This window comes from Triturus cristatus, chromosome 2_1, assembly GCF_964204655.1.
Source record: "Triturus cristatus chromosome 2_1, aTriCri1.1, whole genome shotgun sequence".
In the NCBI taxonomy this organism is placed as follows: Eukaryota; Metazoa; Chordata; class Amphibia; order Caudata; family Salamandridae; genus Triturus; species Triturus cristatus.
In genome coordinates this window covers 383215676-383234039 of record NC_140581.1, presented here as the reverse complement: position 1 = coordinate 383234039, position 18364 = coordinate 383215676, and the positions used below count along the sequence as shown (strand labels likewise).

The following is an 18364-nucleotide window of genomic DNA, read 5'->3' as shown; positions in this document are numbered from 1 at the left end:
CCTGCCATCTGCCCTTCCCAAACCTCTTTGCCCAGTTTCTCCCACACCACTGCCTTATGCGTCTGGGTGGATTTCAAGTTCTCCGCCCACCGCGCAATCCGCGGACCCTCGTACCTCAGCCAGAAACCCTCCCGAAACCCTTGCCGCAACAGCCCTGCGTCCTCAGTCCGTGGATAAGATGCCAAGAGGGGTTCCAGCCGGTCCAGTTTAACTGGCGTACGAGCCTTTTCCTAAAGCCCCCTGTCCCCCCCTTCCTCCCCTGCCCCCGGTCTGCTGCCCCATCAGAATGGACTGCTGCCCCTAGCTGCCACCTGTCCCCCAGCAATGCACCACCGGGTGGTGCTTTCCGCATTTTGAACACTCGTGGCGGAACTTGCAGTATTGCCGCGTGCAAGCTCCCTTGTTGTAGTCCCAACACGCTCCCACACTGGCCCCCCCAGTACTCTCTCCTTGCCCCCCACCCCCCCTTCAGGTAGGGCGGGCCGGAAAGGGGCGAGGCGCCAATGGTAGGCCGCTGGCCGTATAAATCGTTTTCCCAAACTTAGCCCCGCCCATCATCTGCTGATACAGGTCCGAGTCAATCTCCCCCCAATTTGCCTCCGGGTCCCAGGCCAGGCACGCTCGGAACTCCTCATCATATTGCGACCAGGCATAACCCCCGTACATCGCCCGCGCCCGACGGATGACGTCCATGTATTTAAACAACGCCACGGACCTTTCCGGGTACTTATCACAGTACACACTCGCAAAGATCAAAAACCCCGCCGACCAGTTCTCAATATGCTCCAGCTTCTCCTCCTTAGACCCTTCCTTCGCCATCAGCTCCCTATGCAGAAGCTTCAAGATGTCCACATACTCTCCCTTCCAAATTTTTTCTTTGGTGGCCAATGACAGATGTGCCCCCAGAGGCTTCGCAATACCCATATAAGGGAGTTTACGCACTGGCACCTCATGACTCTCCTTCCCTGTACCCGTCGCGGGCGCCTCCCCAACCCCCTTATCGCGCAAGGCCCCTGTACCCTCGCTCCCTGCGCCATCTGTCCCCACCCCAGTGTCCCGTACGTATGCCCCTTGCTCAAATGCACCCCCCCATCATCGCCCCTCGCATCCGTGCCCACCGATACCCCCACCGGTGTGGCACCACTCGCCCCGCCCCTTTTCTCCCCTTACCTGGCATCAAGGTCAGCGTCCTCACCGGATCCAGCCGCCTAACCAGTTGTGCAGAAGGGGCCGACACTCTCTCCGCCTGAAATCGCTGGGGCTGCAATGAACTAGCACAAACATTATGGCGCTTCCCCCCCCCACCCCACCCCTCCCTTCCCGAATCTCCCCCTCTTCCACACTCTCCCCATCCTCATCCCAAATGTAAGGGCCGCCCCCCTCGGACCCCATCCCTGTCGGCCCATGTTCTGGCCACCGATCGCCCTCTACGGGCTCCAGCCGGCTTAACCCCGCCCGCTCCCTACATGTGTGCAACAAGTCCTCCAAATCCACACTCCCGCTCCTCCGCCCTGTGCGCTGCTCCGCGCGTGCCCTGTCTGGACTGTAGCAACTCCGGCCCCTGCCCCCGGAGGCCGCATCAACCCTACGAGGTGAGGCTGGCGGGGACCTACCGCCCCGACTCCTGGATGGAGCCCTTGACAGGTCCCTCGTGGGAGCGCGACCGCCCGCATGAGGCAGAGCCGGCCCATCCCCTCGGTGGATTGGAGCCGCATGAAGCTCTCCCGAGCCCCTTTCCACGCCTACCTGCCGAAAGAAAAAAGTGGCGTCCGACATGCCGGTGGTAAACCTATCCCCTGACCCGCTGCACCCCTGGCAAACCCCCAGCCCCTCCCGCCCCCTGCCCCCGAGGAATGACCCCCTCACCGTGCCGGCGTAGCCCTCTCCGCCCCACTCCTCCCCCAGCCGCTTCACCCCACATCCACCCATCCCCCCACTCTCCCCCCCGTTGCTCCCCGCCAGGGACTCCACCTCCCACTGAACCGCGCCGGACCCCGACGCCCCCCCGCCTTCCCAGCGCCACCTCCCACTCCCCAACCCCCCGCCCTCCGCACCCCTGTGTCCGACCCACTCTCGCCCGCAATCCCCACCCCAGTTCCCCACCATCCCCCAACCCCCACCACAGAACGCGGAGCCCTCACGCCCGCTCCCCGCCCCCCCTTTTGAGCACCCCCCACCCCGCTCCCAGCCCCCCGCACTCCCCGGCCCCTGCGAGTACTCCCTCCTCCCCCTGGCTATCCGGCCCGTCCCCACCCCGGAGGCCCCCCTGCGCACCCCCTCTCTTGCCCCCACCCTCCCAAGCCAGCGACCTCCCTACTGATAACATCCCCACCAGGCCTCCCCCCTCCCCCGCCCCCTCAACTTCACTCTCAATCAGTAATGGGGAACCTGCCGCGCTGGGCCCCGGTATATTAGCCTCAACCGCACTGACCGACTTGCGCCCCGCCGCAGGCCCCCCGCCCCTCGTCCCCGCCCCCCGCCTACTGCCCATCCCCTTTGCCCCCTTGGCCCCTGCAGAGGCGTTACTATCTGTGGCAGCACTTGCAGGCTCACCCTTAGAGCCCTGTGACACTCCCGCCCCCCCCTTAAACTGTAGCGCCGGCTTTTGCCCTGCTTGCCTCCCCGCCCTCCAACGTTTCACTGGGGCAGCCGCGTGCACCACGCGGCCGCGCCCCCCCACGTCAGCCGGAGTGCGCTTTGGCTCCCGTGGCAGGGCACACTCGAGCACCGCAGCCGCCACTCCACTCGCGGCGCGTCTGGGAGGCTGTACCTTTACTCCGGGCCGCACAAGATCCATGCGGCCCGCGTCCTCCAGCAATCGAAGCACCTCCGCGACGTTCGTATCCTTCCACATGGCCATCTCCCTGCTCCATACACCGCCGTTCACAATCCCCGTCTCCAAAGCGTGTCGCTCAGCCAACACCGCGACAAATCCGCCAAAGTCGCCGCGCACACAAAAAAACGACACCACTGCCCGCCTCCCTCACAACGGCTGTTGTGTCACAGCCACCGAAATGGTGGCTCGCGACACGAAATGGCCGGTTTTAAACCCTCCCGCCCAAAAACCGCCCAGCCCAACGAGCCCAAAAGGAGCCCAAGGCACGCCGTATGTGCCTACAGCTGCCCCCTCGGCCCACAACTCCCCGGGGGTGGCAGGCCTCCCGTTGGTCGGCCCCCCCCCCCAAAACCCCATTTTCCCAGCCAGTTTCCCGAAATCACAAGGCCACTCGCGATTGGGCAGAGTGGAATCCCAGCATTCCACTCTGCGTGACCCGCAGTGAGGGCTCAGCTGTGTGCTGTGGTGTATTGATACCTCTTGCAAGGTACCCTTCAGTGGCAGCCTATCACAAGGCTCTGCTGGGGGGAAACATATACTTGTATTCATAATGTTTGCAGACAAAGACAGGGCTTCTTGGAACAGTAAACACCAATGAAAGCTACAGGAAAATCATAGCCAATAAAATAATTAGTGCTAGGAATACACATAAGGTAGTCCGACCTAAATGTTGCTGCCTATACAGGATCAATTACAGTGACTGTCTATGGTGGGCTAGGATGGTGGATGGTACTGAGCTTCACTTTATTCGCATTTCACATCTATCGTTTTGATTTTGACACTTTTTGCGTTTACTCCATTTAGGCGCAACTATACTACTAATCAACTTTTCTGCACAACATTTCTTTGCATGCATTTGCTTGTTTTTGATGTTTTCTGTTCTTTATCCTACCAATGCTTATCTTTACATTTCTTTGCTTAATCTATGGGTAAACTCGATTGCCCCATTTTAATCATTTTTGTTTTCAGTTTTTTAATTCAGGACCAGAGTAAAAGTAAATTCAGATGGTACTCTCCAAAAAGATGCTTGTGGTCAGCCTCTTCAAGCTCAGTGATCAAACCAAGAATTAAGAGATCAACTTGGGGTGACCGCAGTTTTATCCATTCCACTTGTAACCTGTGGAATAGAATGCCGTTGCATCTCAAAAGTTAGGCTAATTTTCTTCTTTTTCGGAAGCAGTTGAAAACCTGTTTTTTCTTATTCCCCTTATAGTCCTTGCGCACCTCTCATACGCTCTTGTGTTTAACGTCGGATCATGTTTAGCGCTAAGACGCCCTTGGGCATTCGCGTGCTCTAGAACATTTTAAATCAAAACAAACAAATAAAGAAACTGACAACCGTGGGCTAAAAATAAACAGTGGAACACAAAGTAAATAAAATACAACTAAGCTGTAACAATACAGGCAACGGTACAGATATGTGCAAAGCTACCGGGGGATAGCAGAGGGGGGCAAGGGGACAGCCGAGAGGCAGAGTCGGGGAGACCTGCAGAGTGAGGCAGCAAGAGGGGAGCGGATCGAACATCGGCTTAATGGGATCTCGCTGCGCCGCGCTGTGCTACTGTTAGGGCATATGAAAACATGTTCTACTTTTTAGTATACAGCACCCTGCCTTAGGACTTTATAGGCCTAACTTAGGGGTGACATATATGTTGAAAAGGTAGGTCTGGACTTTAATGTTCGTGTAAATGGCAACGTCGAGTTAGCAGTTCTGGAACTGCGCTGCCAGCCAGCAGGGGAAGGCTGGGAAACTACCTTTGCTTTCTCACATTCGTGGTGGCACAATAGGTGCTGCAGTCCATGAGGGACACTTTAACTTACAGGTCCTGGGTACTGCTGGTACTGTATACTAGGGACTTATAATTAAGTTAATTAATGCCAATTGTGGTACAGCCAATCAGACATACAAGGTTTAAGGGTCAGAGCACCGGCACTGAGCCTTGCTTGGCAGGGCTCAGAGCTCTTTCCGAATCGGTAAAACCAGCAGCATCAGTCCCAAAAAATGGGGGCGATCATGCAAAAAAGAGACATTTCCTTACAGATTAATCACATCTTCGTATTTTAGATGTGCTTGCAAGGGATTGACTTTCCTGCAAAGAGCATGGACTGTGGTGATGTAAAGTGTTCCTGGAGAGCAGTTTTTCTTGGAAGAAGGCTGGTGGTAACGTGAGCACTGTTAGAGCGGTTCTCTCCAAACTAGTTTGAATCCATCCAAGTCTGCACTCTCTGAAAGACTTACACAAGACTTGATCGCTCACATTTACCAAGATGGATGCCAGTGTTCCTTTCCTGGTTGAATTCATGCTAACGTCTTTCCCACATTAACCCGCAAAGTTTAATCTCATCCAGTTTGCAGTAGAGCTAGAGACATGTGCACGTAAAAGAGCAGTTCTGGTATGAAGACAGTCCAAACTATTCCTAGGTGGGAACAAATGACTTTCAAGAAGACATTCTCAATGACTCTCGGGATTTTGAAGATATTACTGTAATTAATTATTTTTCACATAATCATTTCTCCTTGAAGGAAAGTTCATTTGTAGATGCAGTAACTGACCACTTGCTCATAGGGCTTTGCAGGAGAGAAAAACAAGCAATACTGATTACAAGGAAAGGATAATCTTAATATATTATATTGCAAAGTCTAATTATAAATTGATAAACACGTTGGAATGGGTTTTGGGGTTTTTAAGCTATTTATTTCAGATTTGCAGCAGTACTGTTTCTGGGTTTTGTGTCACTAACAATTGGTCCTAGTTTTCAAGAGTGGTGCGAAGTTTTTGTTCTATTTATTTTGATGTTTTTAGGATGGTATTTAAACAGTTTAAATAATGAATGACATTTTACAGAGGTCAGAGTTGTCCTTCAGCTTCTTATCCAAATTGTACTTAATTTACTGTCTACTAATTGTTGTTTTATACATTCAAAAGATAATAGTGTGATGGTTGACTGTTGTCATGTGGTTGCTTTAATGAAAGGAGCTACAGAATTTATTGTGTAATGTAAATTGTGAGTTTACTTATTACATAAGAAAGGAAAGTTACTCCAAGACAACCCAGTTAATAACAATTACATCTGACTTCTGATCAGTTATTGCCCATGATTCGAAATACATTAATCACTCACCAAATAGGGTGATTTACTGGATGTCAGACCCTTCCTGCGCCTAAGTTTAATAATAGGCAATACAAAAAGTTGTGAAATTTTGTAGATGGAAGTAGTAATTTAATTTGCCAGATTATAAAAGGGCTTTTTCTAAATCACTAAGTGCTGTGCGTCTTCAAGTGGTTGGAAATTCGAAATATTATTTAAGGAGCATGGTAAAGGAAAGAAATAAAAGATAACAGAGTAGAAACGAGATGATGAAACATCTACAAGAATCAAAGTGGCTCTCAATTTATGGTTTCTGGCCGTCGCACCAGAAATTATATTCCACATACGCTTTGCAAACTCCGCGGTCCTTAATGCAGTGTTATTTATTCTGTGGCAATTTCCATGGGCCTCTAGTGTAAACTTTCATGTGTTGTTCAGGTCTTGCATCATTTTCATAGGGATATCTGCGTATCTCAGCACCAGGATGTCGGCGGATCCTAAAGCCTGGTTCAGCAGCCTGAACTCTCACCCTCTGGCCATTTCACCTCGGGCAGATCTGGCACGATTGAATCTTAATATATCGAAAGGGAATCTGGAAGGGAATTAGTAACTGGTAGTAAATCATCTAGTAAATTCAGTTCATGGGAGTGATACAAGTACTCATCTTATAAGGAGTGTAGCTACAAAAAGGGACACCAAATTGTTTGCACTTATTTTTGGTGCTGCGTCCAGGTCTCCATGAGTTCCAAAGAACTTTAGTTCAGTAAACCACCATGGAACCCCTTCCAAGCAGAGAAGAAAAAATGCAATTACGTTAATATCCTGAAATAAAATAAACCTTTTATGCAAGGCAACCAATGAGCAACTATTGTATTTTTACATTATGAACATTTGTAGCAAGTTCACCAAAACCCATCTGCTCAGAGTGTGAACCAGTGGGTGGTTATGGAGGAATGGGGGCAGGGTGGCAGAAGAAATCCAGGAAGCAGGAGACATAGAACCAAGATGATCCTTTACAACAACAATTTGATAGATCAGAGAATCCCACGAAAATGGAAAGCCGTTTGCAGATCTCACCAGGTCTTAGGAGATGTCTCAGGACAATTCTTCCACACGGCCGGAAGCTTGTGGGCCCTCCCAGTGGAATCTAGAACACGATTCACTAGATGGACCACATCTCACAATATCCCCCGAAGAGACTATTGCGCTACATGAGTGCAAAGAATGCCAAGGGGCCAGGATTCAACTGGGCCATTTGTGCAAAAATCAGAGTAAAGAAAGCACATGTATTTTCACTGACAGGGCCTCCTTTATTCATAGCCGAGGCACCGACCTCCTGGGTAGCAAAGCAGCACTTCCTGATTAATTCTTAATTAGAGTTTATTAAACTCTGCAGCCATCTGCCATGCATTTCTAGTACTTGACGATTAGGTCGGATTTTCAGACTTCTTTTATTCTAATGCACGTGGCCATTAAAAGCATCTTCCTGTTTCCCAGTGGCTTGAATATGTATTTGAAAGGTATTCATTTTGCGCCAGCCGGAAAAGTGATGAAAACAAACAATTTACCCATATCCTGTGCTTCATCTGCTCGTCACATCCGTGGGATTTGATGTATATAAAACTACGGCAAATTCGGGTCACAGGAAAAATAAGCCGAATTTAGTACTAAACACTTTCCTATGACCCAATTGAAAATATGTTTTCATAATTTGGAAAAGAGAACTGTGGAAAACAACTTGCATAAAAGCAGCAAAAACAAGGAGCCACTTTCCAGGTCCCATTGCGCCATCTCACCAGTAGCCCAATGAGTGATTACCTATCTTCGTTATTTGGCCAAACAGAGATCCATACATCCAGATTGATTACAGTGTTCACCCATTCATAGTTAAACATGTCAGCATCTGTCATTGTGCAGCGCGTAGCTCTATCTCCTGTTTATATTATCTTACTTCATGGCATGTTGGGTTGATGTCATGTATAACTTGTCCTTGCTGCCCTGAGGCCGCCTTTAGAGCATTGAGATGGGAATGGAGATGTGGAAAGGAGGGACCAGGAGAGAGGCAAGGAAGGAGCAAGAAGGAAAGCATGAGGGTGCATTTATTTGAGTTGACTCAGCACAAAGGATTTGATCTCAGTTGACTCAGCACAAAGGCTTTGATATCAGTTGTCTCAGCACAAAGAATTTGATCTCAGTTGACTCAGCACAAAGGATTTGATCTCAGTTGACTCAGCACAAAGGATTTGATCTCAGTTGACTCAGCACAAAGGTTTTGATCTCAGTTGACTCAGCACAAAGGATTTGATCTCAGTTGACTCAGCACAAAGGCTTTGATCTCAGTTGACTCAGCACAAATGGTTTATCTCGTCTATTGTGCGTCGTTGACGCTGCCTCTCGCTGGCACATCTGGAAGAGTAAGGGGGGCACTTGAGAGAGAACAGGAGGGTGAGGTAGACATCATTTCCTACCGTGAGGGCCTGAGAGGGAGGTAGAAATCATGGAAGAAGGAGATGTATTGCAGCAAGCTAGGAAGGTGAAGACGGCTCTCTAATTCGTTTTCTATCTGAAGGCTCACGGTTGGTAGTGGGAGATGCTAGACACGTACTAGGCACACTCTCTGTCAGCTCTTCAAGTTTCAGCTCCTGGCAGGAAAGCAGGCACCCTTTTATAAGTGGAGACCCTCCAAAGACCGCAAACCCAGGCACTAGCACTCGCCTGGTCTAGGGTGGCTTGGATTAAAGTTCCACAGCTTTTTTCATTGCCCAAGTTTGACTTGACGGCTGCTGTGGTGATGCACCGGTGTTCTTGGGCCAAAGAAGGCTTGTGAGTTCATTAAGGACAGGTTAGGAAATGTGTTCTCATTCGTGTCTGTCGTGGGAACCATCATGGAAACAGAATGCTGTGCTCTCCACCTTACCAAGAAGGCATTGGCAGCCATGCTCAACAAACCTTCTGCACAAAAAAGTGTACACACGCAAACACACACACAACCCAGCCGCATCCACCTTCACATCCACCTGCACTGCCCTCCTCGCCTTCCCCTGAGGGTGGACATCCTCCTGGATGGGTTGCGTGGAGGAGAGCTTTACCAGATCTGTTGCCTTGACTTCACCCTGACACTGGCAGCTGCAGACACAGTGTGTAGACGGGGCATCAAGACAGTGAGAGCCTCTGCTGCGCCTAGTGAATGACGGAACACCTCCAGGGGAAGGGTGGAAATACAATGATTTTGAATTATTGCCATCAGTAACAATTCCTGTGCAACAGCTCGGATTAAAATCTAATGGGTTGAGCAAACACAACAGCGACCACTACATTTCACGAATACATGTCATTTTGCAAGATGTAATTTTGTGATTTGTAAATAAGGAAAATAAATAAACTAAAAATAAATTCAAAAATAAATTAGGGACAGTCATAAGTAATTTCTGACGTACAATTTTCTTATTTTACAGACACGGCGACGACATGATTGTGACACCATTCGCTCAGGTAAAGAAACTGTCTACATGTGACCTTAAATGATACTGAGAAAGTAAAATCTACTGGCTGTACAGTGTACTGACGAGCATGTTCCCTCCTGTGATGGTTTATGCGCTGCACCTGGGGCTGACCTTTGAACTTTGTTTCCACAGTCACCTGTATTTTGTATAAATGCCTCTTGCTTTATCCGCGTACATATTGTCATTACAGTTGCATTATTAAAGTCAGACGTGGGTACAGTGAGGTAAAAAGTTGTGCCTACAGGCCAGCCGCACCATCTGTATTAACTGGTTAATTCTGGTGTCATTTTGTGACGGGCACCCTTTGGCCCTCAGAGCAAGTGGCCGGGTTCTCGCTGTCACCACACATATCTCAATTATCAATTTTATGATGAATGTCAGCAGGTCAAACCTGCCGATATATATCTAGGGAAAAATGTCTGCCATGGACCGTAATTTTGCCACGGTAAGCACCAAAATCTGCATGTTATTTACCAAAAACTCGTAATTAGGTGGCGTTTCTGATGCCCGATAAAAAATTCAGATTTAGTGGAGTCAGATCTTATATGTGCAATAAGGATCACAAGAATTACAAGGCCGCTCATGAAGAGGACCTTTGAGTTTATATTCCAAAATCGACACTTAAGACGACATCACGTCATATGCGGCAGCTGGGGGAGTGAGGGCTGGCTTGAACCGAAAAGCGAAGCATTAGGTCCGTAGCCGAACCTGCTCCAGGCGGCACTAATGCTTATCATGCTGTAAACGGCGGAGAGTCTTTTACTCTCTTATTTGAACATGTCAGTAGGGCCATGGTGTCGCAACCGAGCGGCGCTGCATTTTCAGTTCCAGGTTTGCACTTTTTTCAAAGTACACCTGTTTAACTCAAAAGGCGTAGCTCGCCTATATATACACATTAATTGTTTGTTGAAGTGCGAACGTTTATGTTTAAACATGCTCATAAAATGAATGTACTGTCGCATACAATAAATGGATAGCCAAAGTACTATTACTTTAATATTTCTAAATGTAAAATAATGCAACTTATGAAATGTTTTTTGAAAGAAAAATATGTACTCTAAGCAGCTCTGCCAAATGCAAGGATGGCTGATCATACCGTGCAACAAGAGGCACGACATTACTGCTGCTAAATTTTTCAACCAGCGAGCGACTAGCGCCACCTAGTGCACATTCTGTGGTCTGAGTCTGCATGTTGCCAGTAGTGAAATAGTAAGCACGCTGAGAAGGAACACAAGCAGTACTAAGGCCCTCATGTACAAAAAAGTCAATTTCCGGTTACTAATTGTAAATTTTTTGCAATTCGCAATTAGGAAATCGCAAACACCCATGTACAAATGAGTCTTAAAAATATTTTGCAAATCTCAGTGGGTCGCAAATAGACCTACCTTAATGTTCATGAGGTAGGTCTCGCTTTGCAACCCATTGGGAATGGCCTGCACTCATAGGAATGGTGGCCTGCTGGGGGTTTATAATGCAGCGGGATTCATTTCAAAAATAAAAATGAAGTTACCTTTTCATTTTTTAAGAGTAGGCTTTGTAATCACACAGCACATGTTCACAAACCTCCTTTACATGTCAGAAAAGTCTTCCCAAGGAAGGGATCATGAAAGATGGATTTTCCTTCTATTTGCAAGTTGCAAAGCCATGTAGCAGTGGTTTGTGAACTCAGTTGCAGTCGCACAACATCCCAAAGTTACTATCTCTGAGGGGGGGGGGGGGGGGGGGGAGGCTTGGTGCAGATTCTAATAAGGACAGCTTCCCGTTTCTGAATCCTGTTAGATGTCCTCACTGCTTTGTGCCCCCATATGTTCGTAAAGAGGATGCTTGCACCTGTTTCCTTTAAGAACATGGGCTTTATTTTAAAAGCGGGAACGTAGATACGAGATTGGTGGTCTGCTGTCCGTTGCAGGCCCCCATCCCTGCATTGGCAGCCATTCACAGGGTAACAAAATGTGACCTGCCTAATTAATATTGACTTCGCAGGTCATTTTTCGACCTTCTGTGAATGGGCAGTTTGGGATGTAACCTATTTGTAGATAGGTTGCACCGCAAAGGGCATCCTCGTTTGCAAACCGACCGGCACACAATTTGCTGTGCCAGCGTAGAAGAGGTTCACTTCTTTTTGTCGTATTGAGCGCATACGTTAACTCTCTCTTTCCCTCCCTCTCTCTCTCTCTCTCTCTCTCTCTCTCTAAATATATATAAAATAAACTACTGCCCTGTTCTGCTGTCCGCAAAAAAAATGCATCAATTTGGAAATATTTCAAGTTAATATATACACTTAAGGTGCGAAAAACAAGCACACAGACCCCTGCTGTGTGGGCACTGTCAAGAAAACAGCATTGTGATAGGGCTGCAGGCTTTTTAGTATTTGATCTGTGCTTATACTCATCGAATCCTGTGTAAATAGATACAAAAAAGAAAATAATTGGTTTGTACTCAAGAGCTATTGTCATCACTTAACAAACAGCATACACATAAACACTACACACAAATATGCATACATATTACAACAGGGGCTTTTGGACAGCCCTTTCGATCTTTGGCTCCTGTGGTTCAGCTGGCTTTAGCTCCCACTGCTCGCAATCTTCTCGCCAGGCCACTCCTTTCACGTGGGCCCGACGGGTTTAGCAATGCTACTTTCACTCTTCTGCAAGTGCTGAGCCCTGGGGGAGGGATGAGTGATGGATTGTGTGTTCCTGTACTTACTGTGCCCTAGGTCTACACAGAGGCACGGTTGGACTAGCCTATAAGGCAACCATGCAGCGCCCGATGGCCTGGTCTGACAAGTCAAGGTGTGGGCCTTTTTCGACTTTTGTCGGCCTGTTTTGCCATCTGGTGGGCCAGTTTTTACAGTTGATTTCCCTGATGTTGCCACAAACATTGCCGGCAGTAAGCACAAAGGCACTCAGTCTCTGCTGCCTTACAAACTACCTATACATGTTTACAAGTTTAAAACTGCCCTGAATTGCAAAGGCGGGTCACTTTTTTAGCTATTTGATTCACTAATGGGGGCCACTGTTATATTGGTGCCCGATCCCAGTCCGAACCTGGGAGGTGAACGCTGCAAGAAGACCCCGCAGCCTGAAGAAGAGCAGTCTGGCCTCCATACAGGATGAATCCAACCAAGGCAGTGGTGAGAAGAGAGAGCCTGAGCATGAACGTCAATTCACCAAAATGCCAGGGGTTGCGGAAGTGACATCGCATGCCCTTTGACCTTCAATTTCACTCACACACACATGCTTACACGTACACACACATTCAGACTTGCGCACACTGTCCCTCTTCCTCTCACATAAACACACACCTGCAAGCATGTACACAACATACATTTAAATGCAGATTCTTTTCTCACCTCAGCTAACTGCGAAGGTCATAGTCCAGATAACTGCACTCCATTTTTATTACATTAATAGTAGGGCTCCCGGTTTTATGGTATTTATTTTTTTAACATTTCCGTTTGTATTTATCCATGTTTATTTTTTGGGCCATCTTATGGGTATTTATCCATATTTATTTTGTGTTTGAAAAATAAATGTCGCTGTAAAATGGTATATTTCTGTGTTTATATAACTCTTCGACGTGCACTCAAACATGGATGCCTGTCAGGTTTTAGCAAACTAAGCAACCACATATAACAAAAGACTACACTCACAGGTACATATTAGCATCATACTACAAATATATGTTAATATATGCCTGCATTTAAGGAAATCTCATCCTGTATTTTGACCCTCCCTGCTGTCTGCCTGCTCAGCTGTTGCCTGGAATTTATGAAAGGCAGCATGGAGAGTCTCTCACAACAAGCACCATTTTCAGTATTTTTCCACATTTAAAGATAAATACAGACAGGAAACACATTGTTTTCTATCTGTATTTATCTGTAAAAATCAGTAAAAACGGAAGTCTCAATTAAAAGTGACTAAAAATAGAGTGCAATTAGCTGGAATAATGAAAAAATATTCACTATTAGTGTAATAAAAGTATTAGAGAATACATAGAGAGTGGAGCCCCAACCGATGTCCAAGGCAACTTGGACACTGTCTCCACTGATCAGCATCACACTGCCTATTTGCAGGTTTCTGACTAGTATTTGAATGCAACATACATATACCCTCCTCCACCTGAGGGCAAATTGACACCTAATGCTAGTAAAAACAGGCAAGTACTCCCAACTGGACTGCTCAGGTTCCCCATTGTAATACACTTAGCGCATAGAGAGGTACCTGCTCCACCTCCGTGTAGTCGCAATAACGCCAGGCTGCTTCCATCTCACTTGTGAAAATGGAACCAGTTCAAATTCTCAGTTGAAATCAATTGGGCACAGTGTGGTGCCTGCCCACGTGGAAAAAAAATGGAATTCCTGTTTGACAGAGGTTACAGAGAGGAGGATTATGAGAGTTACTACTCCATCTCGTCGCCAGAGTATTAAGAGGTACATTCCCTATACGGTGATCATAATAAAACGTCTAATATCATGGGAATTTCGGATAGAAAGGCAAGATTGTACATGGCCAAATGGAATATCAGAACATTAGCTGTTATACATTTTCAACGAAGTACAGTGCCCTTATATATAGAGAATAACTTAACCCTGCAGTCTGAGTTCTAAGGAGTAATCGAAGATGGCCGGGGGACCATAAACTAAGAACATCCATGTTATAGTTGAAATATTCTAAGGCCTTTTTTAAATTTCTCTTTAAAAAATATGCAGTCACTTGATTCCTTGACAAGATCTTCTATAAAACCGGTGCTTAAAGATGATCTTGGTGCATGCAGAGGCTTATACTCGCATCAAATTATGTTAGCGAGAGCTCAAATGAATGTACCAGAAAGTCGAAGCTCAAAGCTAAGCAATTGTAGTTTAGAACTTCAATCTGCAGTTGCGTTACTCAAGATTTTTCTTGGTCCGTAGTCAGACCAAGAGGTGTAATCATGGGCATCCCAGGGATGATGGTTTTCTTGTCAACAAAACCATTGTTCCAGTGCTTTTTAATGTGATTTCTGGAGAAATCCGCATTTAGTGGGGCGTTTGCTCCAGTTACCATGAGGTCGGAGAAACCGCCATGGCCTCCTCATAGCACTCCACTGGCTCCGCCTCTCACACAATCAGGAAGCCCAGGACGAGGTGTTATGGATGTCCTGTCTCAAAGACAGACACTAGATCTTACACTACTTCTATTCCCAGACGGTCCTGGATGACACACCTTCCCCTGCACCTCCTGTTGTATGAAGCAATAATAAAACACACAAAGCATCCTCTCCCAGGGAAGGAGGGAAGTAGGAATGGGATGAGCAAGAGTAGGCCAATGTGATGAAGATCACCAATAAGTAATTGGGCCATTACCACTTCATCCTCTTCCGCGCCCCCTTCCTAACTAGTGAAGATGTCATAGCAGTTATTTGAAGGCACTGATCGAAAACATGCATATAATAGACTGATGCTTCAATCATAGGTTTTATTAGATCGAATCAAAACAAATAAAACTAGTAAACATTATACCGCTGCAGCACCCAAAACAGGTGAAATGAAAGCAGCAGCAGAATCCAAGGCCTTGACTCCGTAACGGCATATGAATGTTGTAAGAAATTGGGTTACAGGTTGACTGGGGTGTGAGCCCTGGTACAGCAGCAACCACAATCCTAATCAGGGTAAGGCACAAGCAAATCCCAAATTAACCCGTGCTCAACACCCTGGGCAGACAGAGCAGTCAGGCTTAACTTAGAGGCAGTGTGCAAAGTATTTGTGCAACACTTCAAACAGTAAAACAGTGACAACACCACACAAAATATCCCACACCAGGTTTGAAAAATAGAGCAGAATTTAATAAGAATAAACTGTAAAATAGTGTTAGGCCCAGCGGTTTCAAGCTGGCTAAGATGCATCGAAGCCAGTCAGAACCCACTGTTCCAAAAAGAAAGAGTATGATACACTTGTCCGATAACCTGCGCTCACACTCTGGTAGCTTGGCACGAAGCAGTCAGGCTTATCCTCAGTGCACAAGGGTAAAGTGTTGGCAGAAAACCTCCAGTCGCAGCACACTGTGTTCACCACAATAAGACTCCACACCGTATGTATAAAAACACTTGTTTTTGTATTACACAAGCACACTGAAATCAAAACGAGATACACATTGTATATACACTCTACAGTTATATGCACTTGTCAAACTTCTCTACTGAAATCAAAACGAAACCCACATTCTATATATACTTTTAGTTGTATGCAATTGTTAGACTTTCCTATTACAGAAAGGTTGAACAGACACCAGTCTCTGACTACACCTCGTGATCCAGCCCTTTAGTCCTTCAACTCCACCGCCAATGATGCACATTGCCCCTGCAGGTGCCCTGTTGACTAGGCAGTCGGAACCACCTAACACGGAAGGAAACAGTTACTTAGTTTCGTCCTTCCGGATTAGACCTCCAGGAACCCCACAGCACCTGCATGAGTGTGGGATCGCTATCCGGCCCGTAGACAAAAGGTTGTGACTGAGGAAGCTGGCACGCATCCAGTCTGGAGAAATGTTTCCCCTCAAGTGAAAGTGTGACCGCTCCGGTCTCGTCACAGTGTTTTCCCAAACAAAGCACCCTGTGGCATGGGTTGAGAGAGAGGGAGCCAACAACCTCGGACAGAGGCTGCACTGTAAGGCACTGTCATCCTTCTGATCTAGAGGCTGAAGACAGTCTCAGCTCACGTTCCCCCAGCACCCCGTGGACACCACGCGCTCCGAAGTGCAAGCAAGCACAAGTCCCCTTGGTTGCAAGCACGAGTCCCTCTGAATCTGCAAGCTTCCCCCGCACTTCTCGAACTTCTCACGTCTGTGCACCCCAGATGGCTGTTGATCTTTGCGCACACACTCCTCTTGCACAGTGAGACGATGGTGTATGTCAGGTTGATCCTTGTACCAAACACGATCACTTCCACCTGTCTCCGCCGCACCCAATGCGGTCCTTACCATCTTGTGGAGACAGTGAGATCCCATGTGTCACTGAGACACCGGCCCTCAGAGAGTACTTCAATACCCAGGTCACAGCAGTTGGCACTAGCTGCAGGCCAGCAAAATCTAGGGAAAATCCAACAAGTGATAGTCCCCTTCTTGGAGCAAGACAAGCTCCAAGCCACCACAAGTCTGTGGATAGTCCATTTGCAGTTCCTCCTGCCCTAAGTATCCTGTGAAAATGTCCCAGTATCGAACCAGCGTAGTATGGTTCAAAATCCCAAAGAGTCTTACTTTCGGAGACCGAAGCCCCAGCAGTTATACCCACCATGGCCTTCGAAGATAGGATCAATTCAAAAGGCCACCTTTGAAATGCACATGCCCTCTCTAAATTTTGTCCTGTCTGTCATCTTACTGCAGGAGGTTTGATCAAAATCATTAGTGGGGCCAAGACCATGCCCCTTGAAATGCAAGTGCCAATTCCACCCCACGTAACCATCCCAGAAAGTCTCTAAAGAGTCAGAGGTCCCCAGTTTCCCATGAGCCCCTAGTTCATGGACCTCTATCAGGAATGCAAAGATGTTGCTATACCCATAGCACCCAAGTGTGAATTAGGAGACAGGCCGCCAGGTATACAAAGCCACGCACATCGAAATGCCCACTTTCTCTCAAAGTAATGTCAAACCCACTCACATTACCACAGAGGATTCGCCATTACGAACTCATCGATACAAACACCATACTGTTACTATTCTGCCCGTAGGAAATAATCCCAGACAGCATGCCCCATCATATCGAACACACCATCCGGTGTCATTCACGACTCTTGCAGTTAACTCATATACACACTTGCCCAACCTCTACCCAACCCTTCACCCTGTTACCAGGGAGAACTCCAATATAGAAGTACACATGCAGAACCTTGGCACATTGCTTTCTAAATGTCAAACCGAGTTACAGTAACCCATGCACACAGTCCCCACAAGGGCAAACCTGTAGCACAATTGATGAGCTACCTCTGTGGATGGCACCTCCAGCCCAACAGGCCCACAAAGGCACATTCAAGATATATGCCCCTGGTATAGGTCTGAACTCATAACAAGAGACTTACAGCTAACTCGAATCTGCCAATCATATATATACCGATCCACAGTATGTATGTGACGAACACAGCTCTTTGAGATAGCACTGCAGTGCCAAACGCACTCACATCCTAAGGCTATCATCCAGAGCAGAGAAAAACTAGGAAGGAGAAAAGCTAAAAGTTGTGGGAAAGCACCCTAGAAAGGGGCATTTCCAACAAAAAGCATAAAAGCATAAAGCACAAACCGCAGCTATCTGCTCGCGCTGGATCAGGTCAAAGTCAAAGGTTCGGGCCGATCAGATACAGTCCCAGATTAGTCCTGCAGAATTTTTACTGTCTCAAGTTTTTTTTCCAACAGTCCCATTTGCGTTGGAGAGGGTCACGGAGAGCAAAGAGAGCGTCGCTGGCAGTGGTTAGCATGGTGCAAAGAGCAGGCCGGGCATTGCAGACGGATGGGGTGGGGCTTTGCTTTGGTAGTCCTCTGCAGGCTGCTGATGCTGAGGTGCGAAGAGAAGGCTGGTGACGGCTTGCGCTGAATTTCAGTGTGAGCGGCGTGGTTCCAGTGCAAACGAGCCTGTTTGCAGTCTCAAAGGCCCCAATACTTGATTTCAAGAGCTTGTGTGCCATGCCCAGGTCCAGGACCTGTGGGGCACCACGTTGGGGTCAGAAACTCACTGAAGATGGTTACAGGAGCTGTTGGAGAGCCTGTTATGTCACTAAGGCTCAGAACAGGAGGCCAACAGACTAGCCCTTTGAGCCACTCTGGGGTTCTGGGTTCAAGATGAGGTTGCAGGTCCAGTTCTTCTTCTCTAGGCAAGGGAGTAGCAGGTCAGCATAGCAGAACACCAGTATCTTTAGAGCAGCAGACCATGAGAGCGACAGTCCTTGTAGCAGCACAGCAGTCCTTCTT

The 18364-nt window shown here is 47.5% G+C and overlaps 1 protein-coding gene across 3 annotated transcripts in view; it reads left to right on the top strand.

The window, feature by feature from the left end:
• Positions 1-18364, top strand: part of LOC146865348 (3',5'-cyclic-AMP phosphodiesterase 4D) — a 1349871-nt gene that overhangs the window by 963218 nt on the left and 368289 nt on the right. For all 3 annotated transcript variants that reach the window (XM_085631472.1, XM_085631460.1, XM_085631466.1), the window contains exon 3: positions 9382-9418. In XM_085631472.1, coding sequence (XP_085487598.1) covers positions 9382-9418 — 37 coding nt within the window. The remainder of the gene's footprint in view (positions 1-9381; positions 9419-18364) is intronic.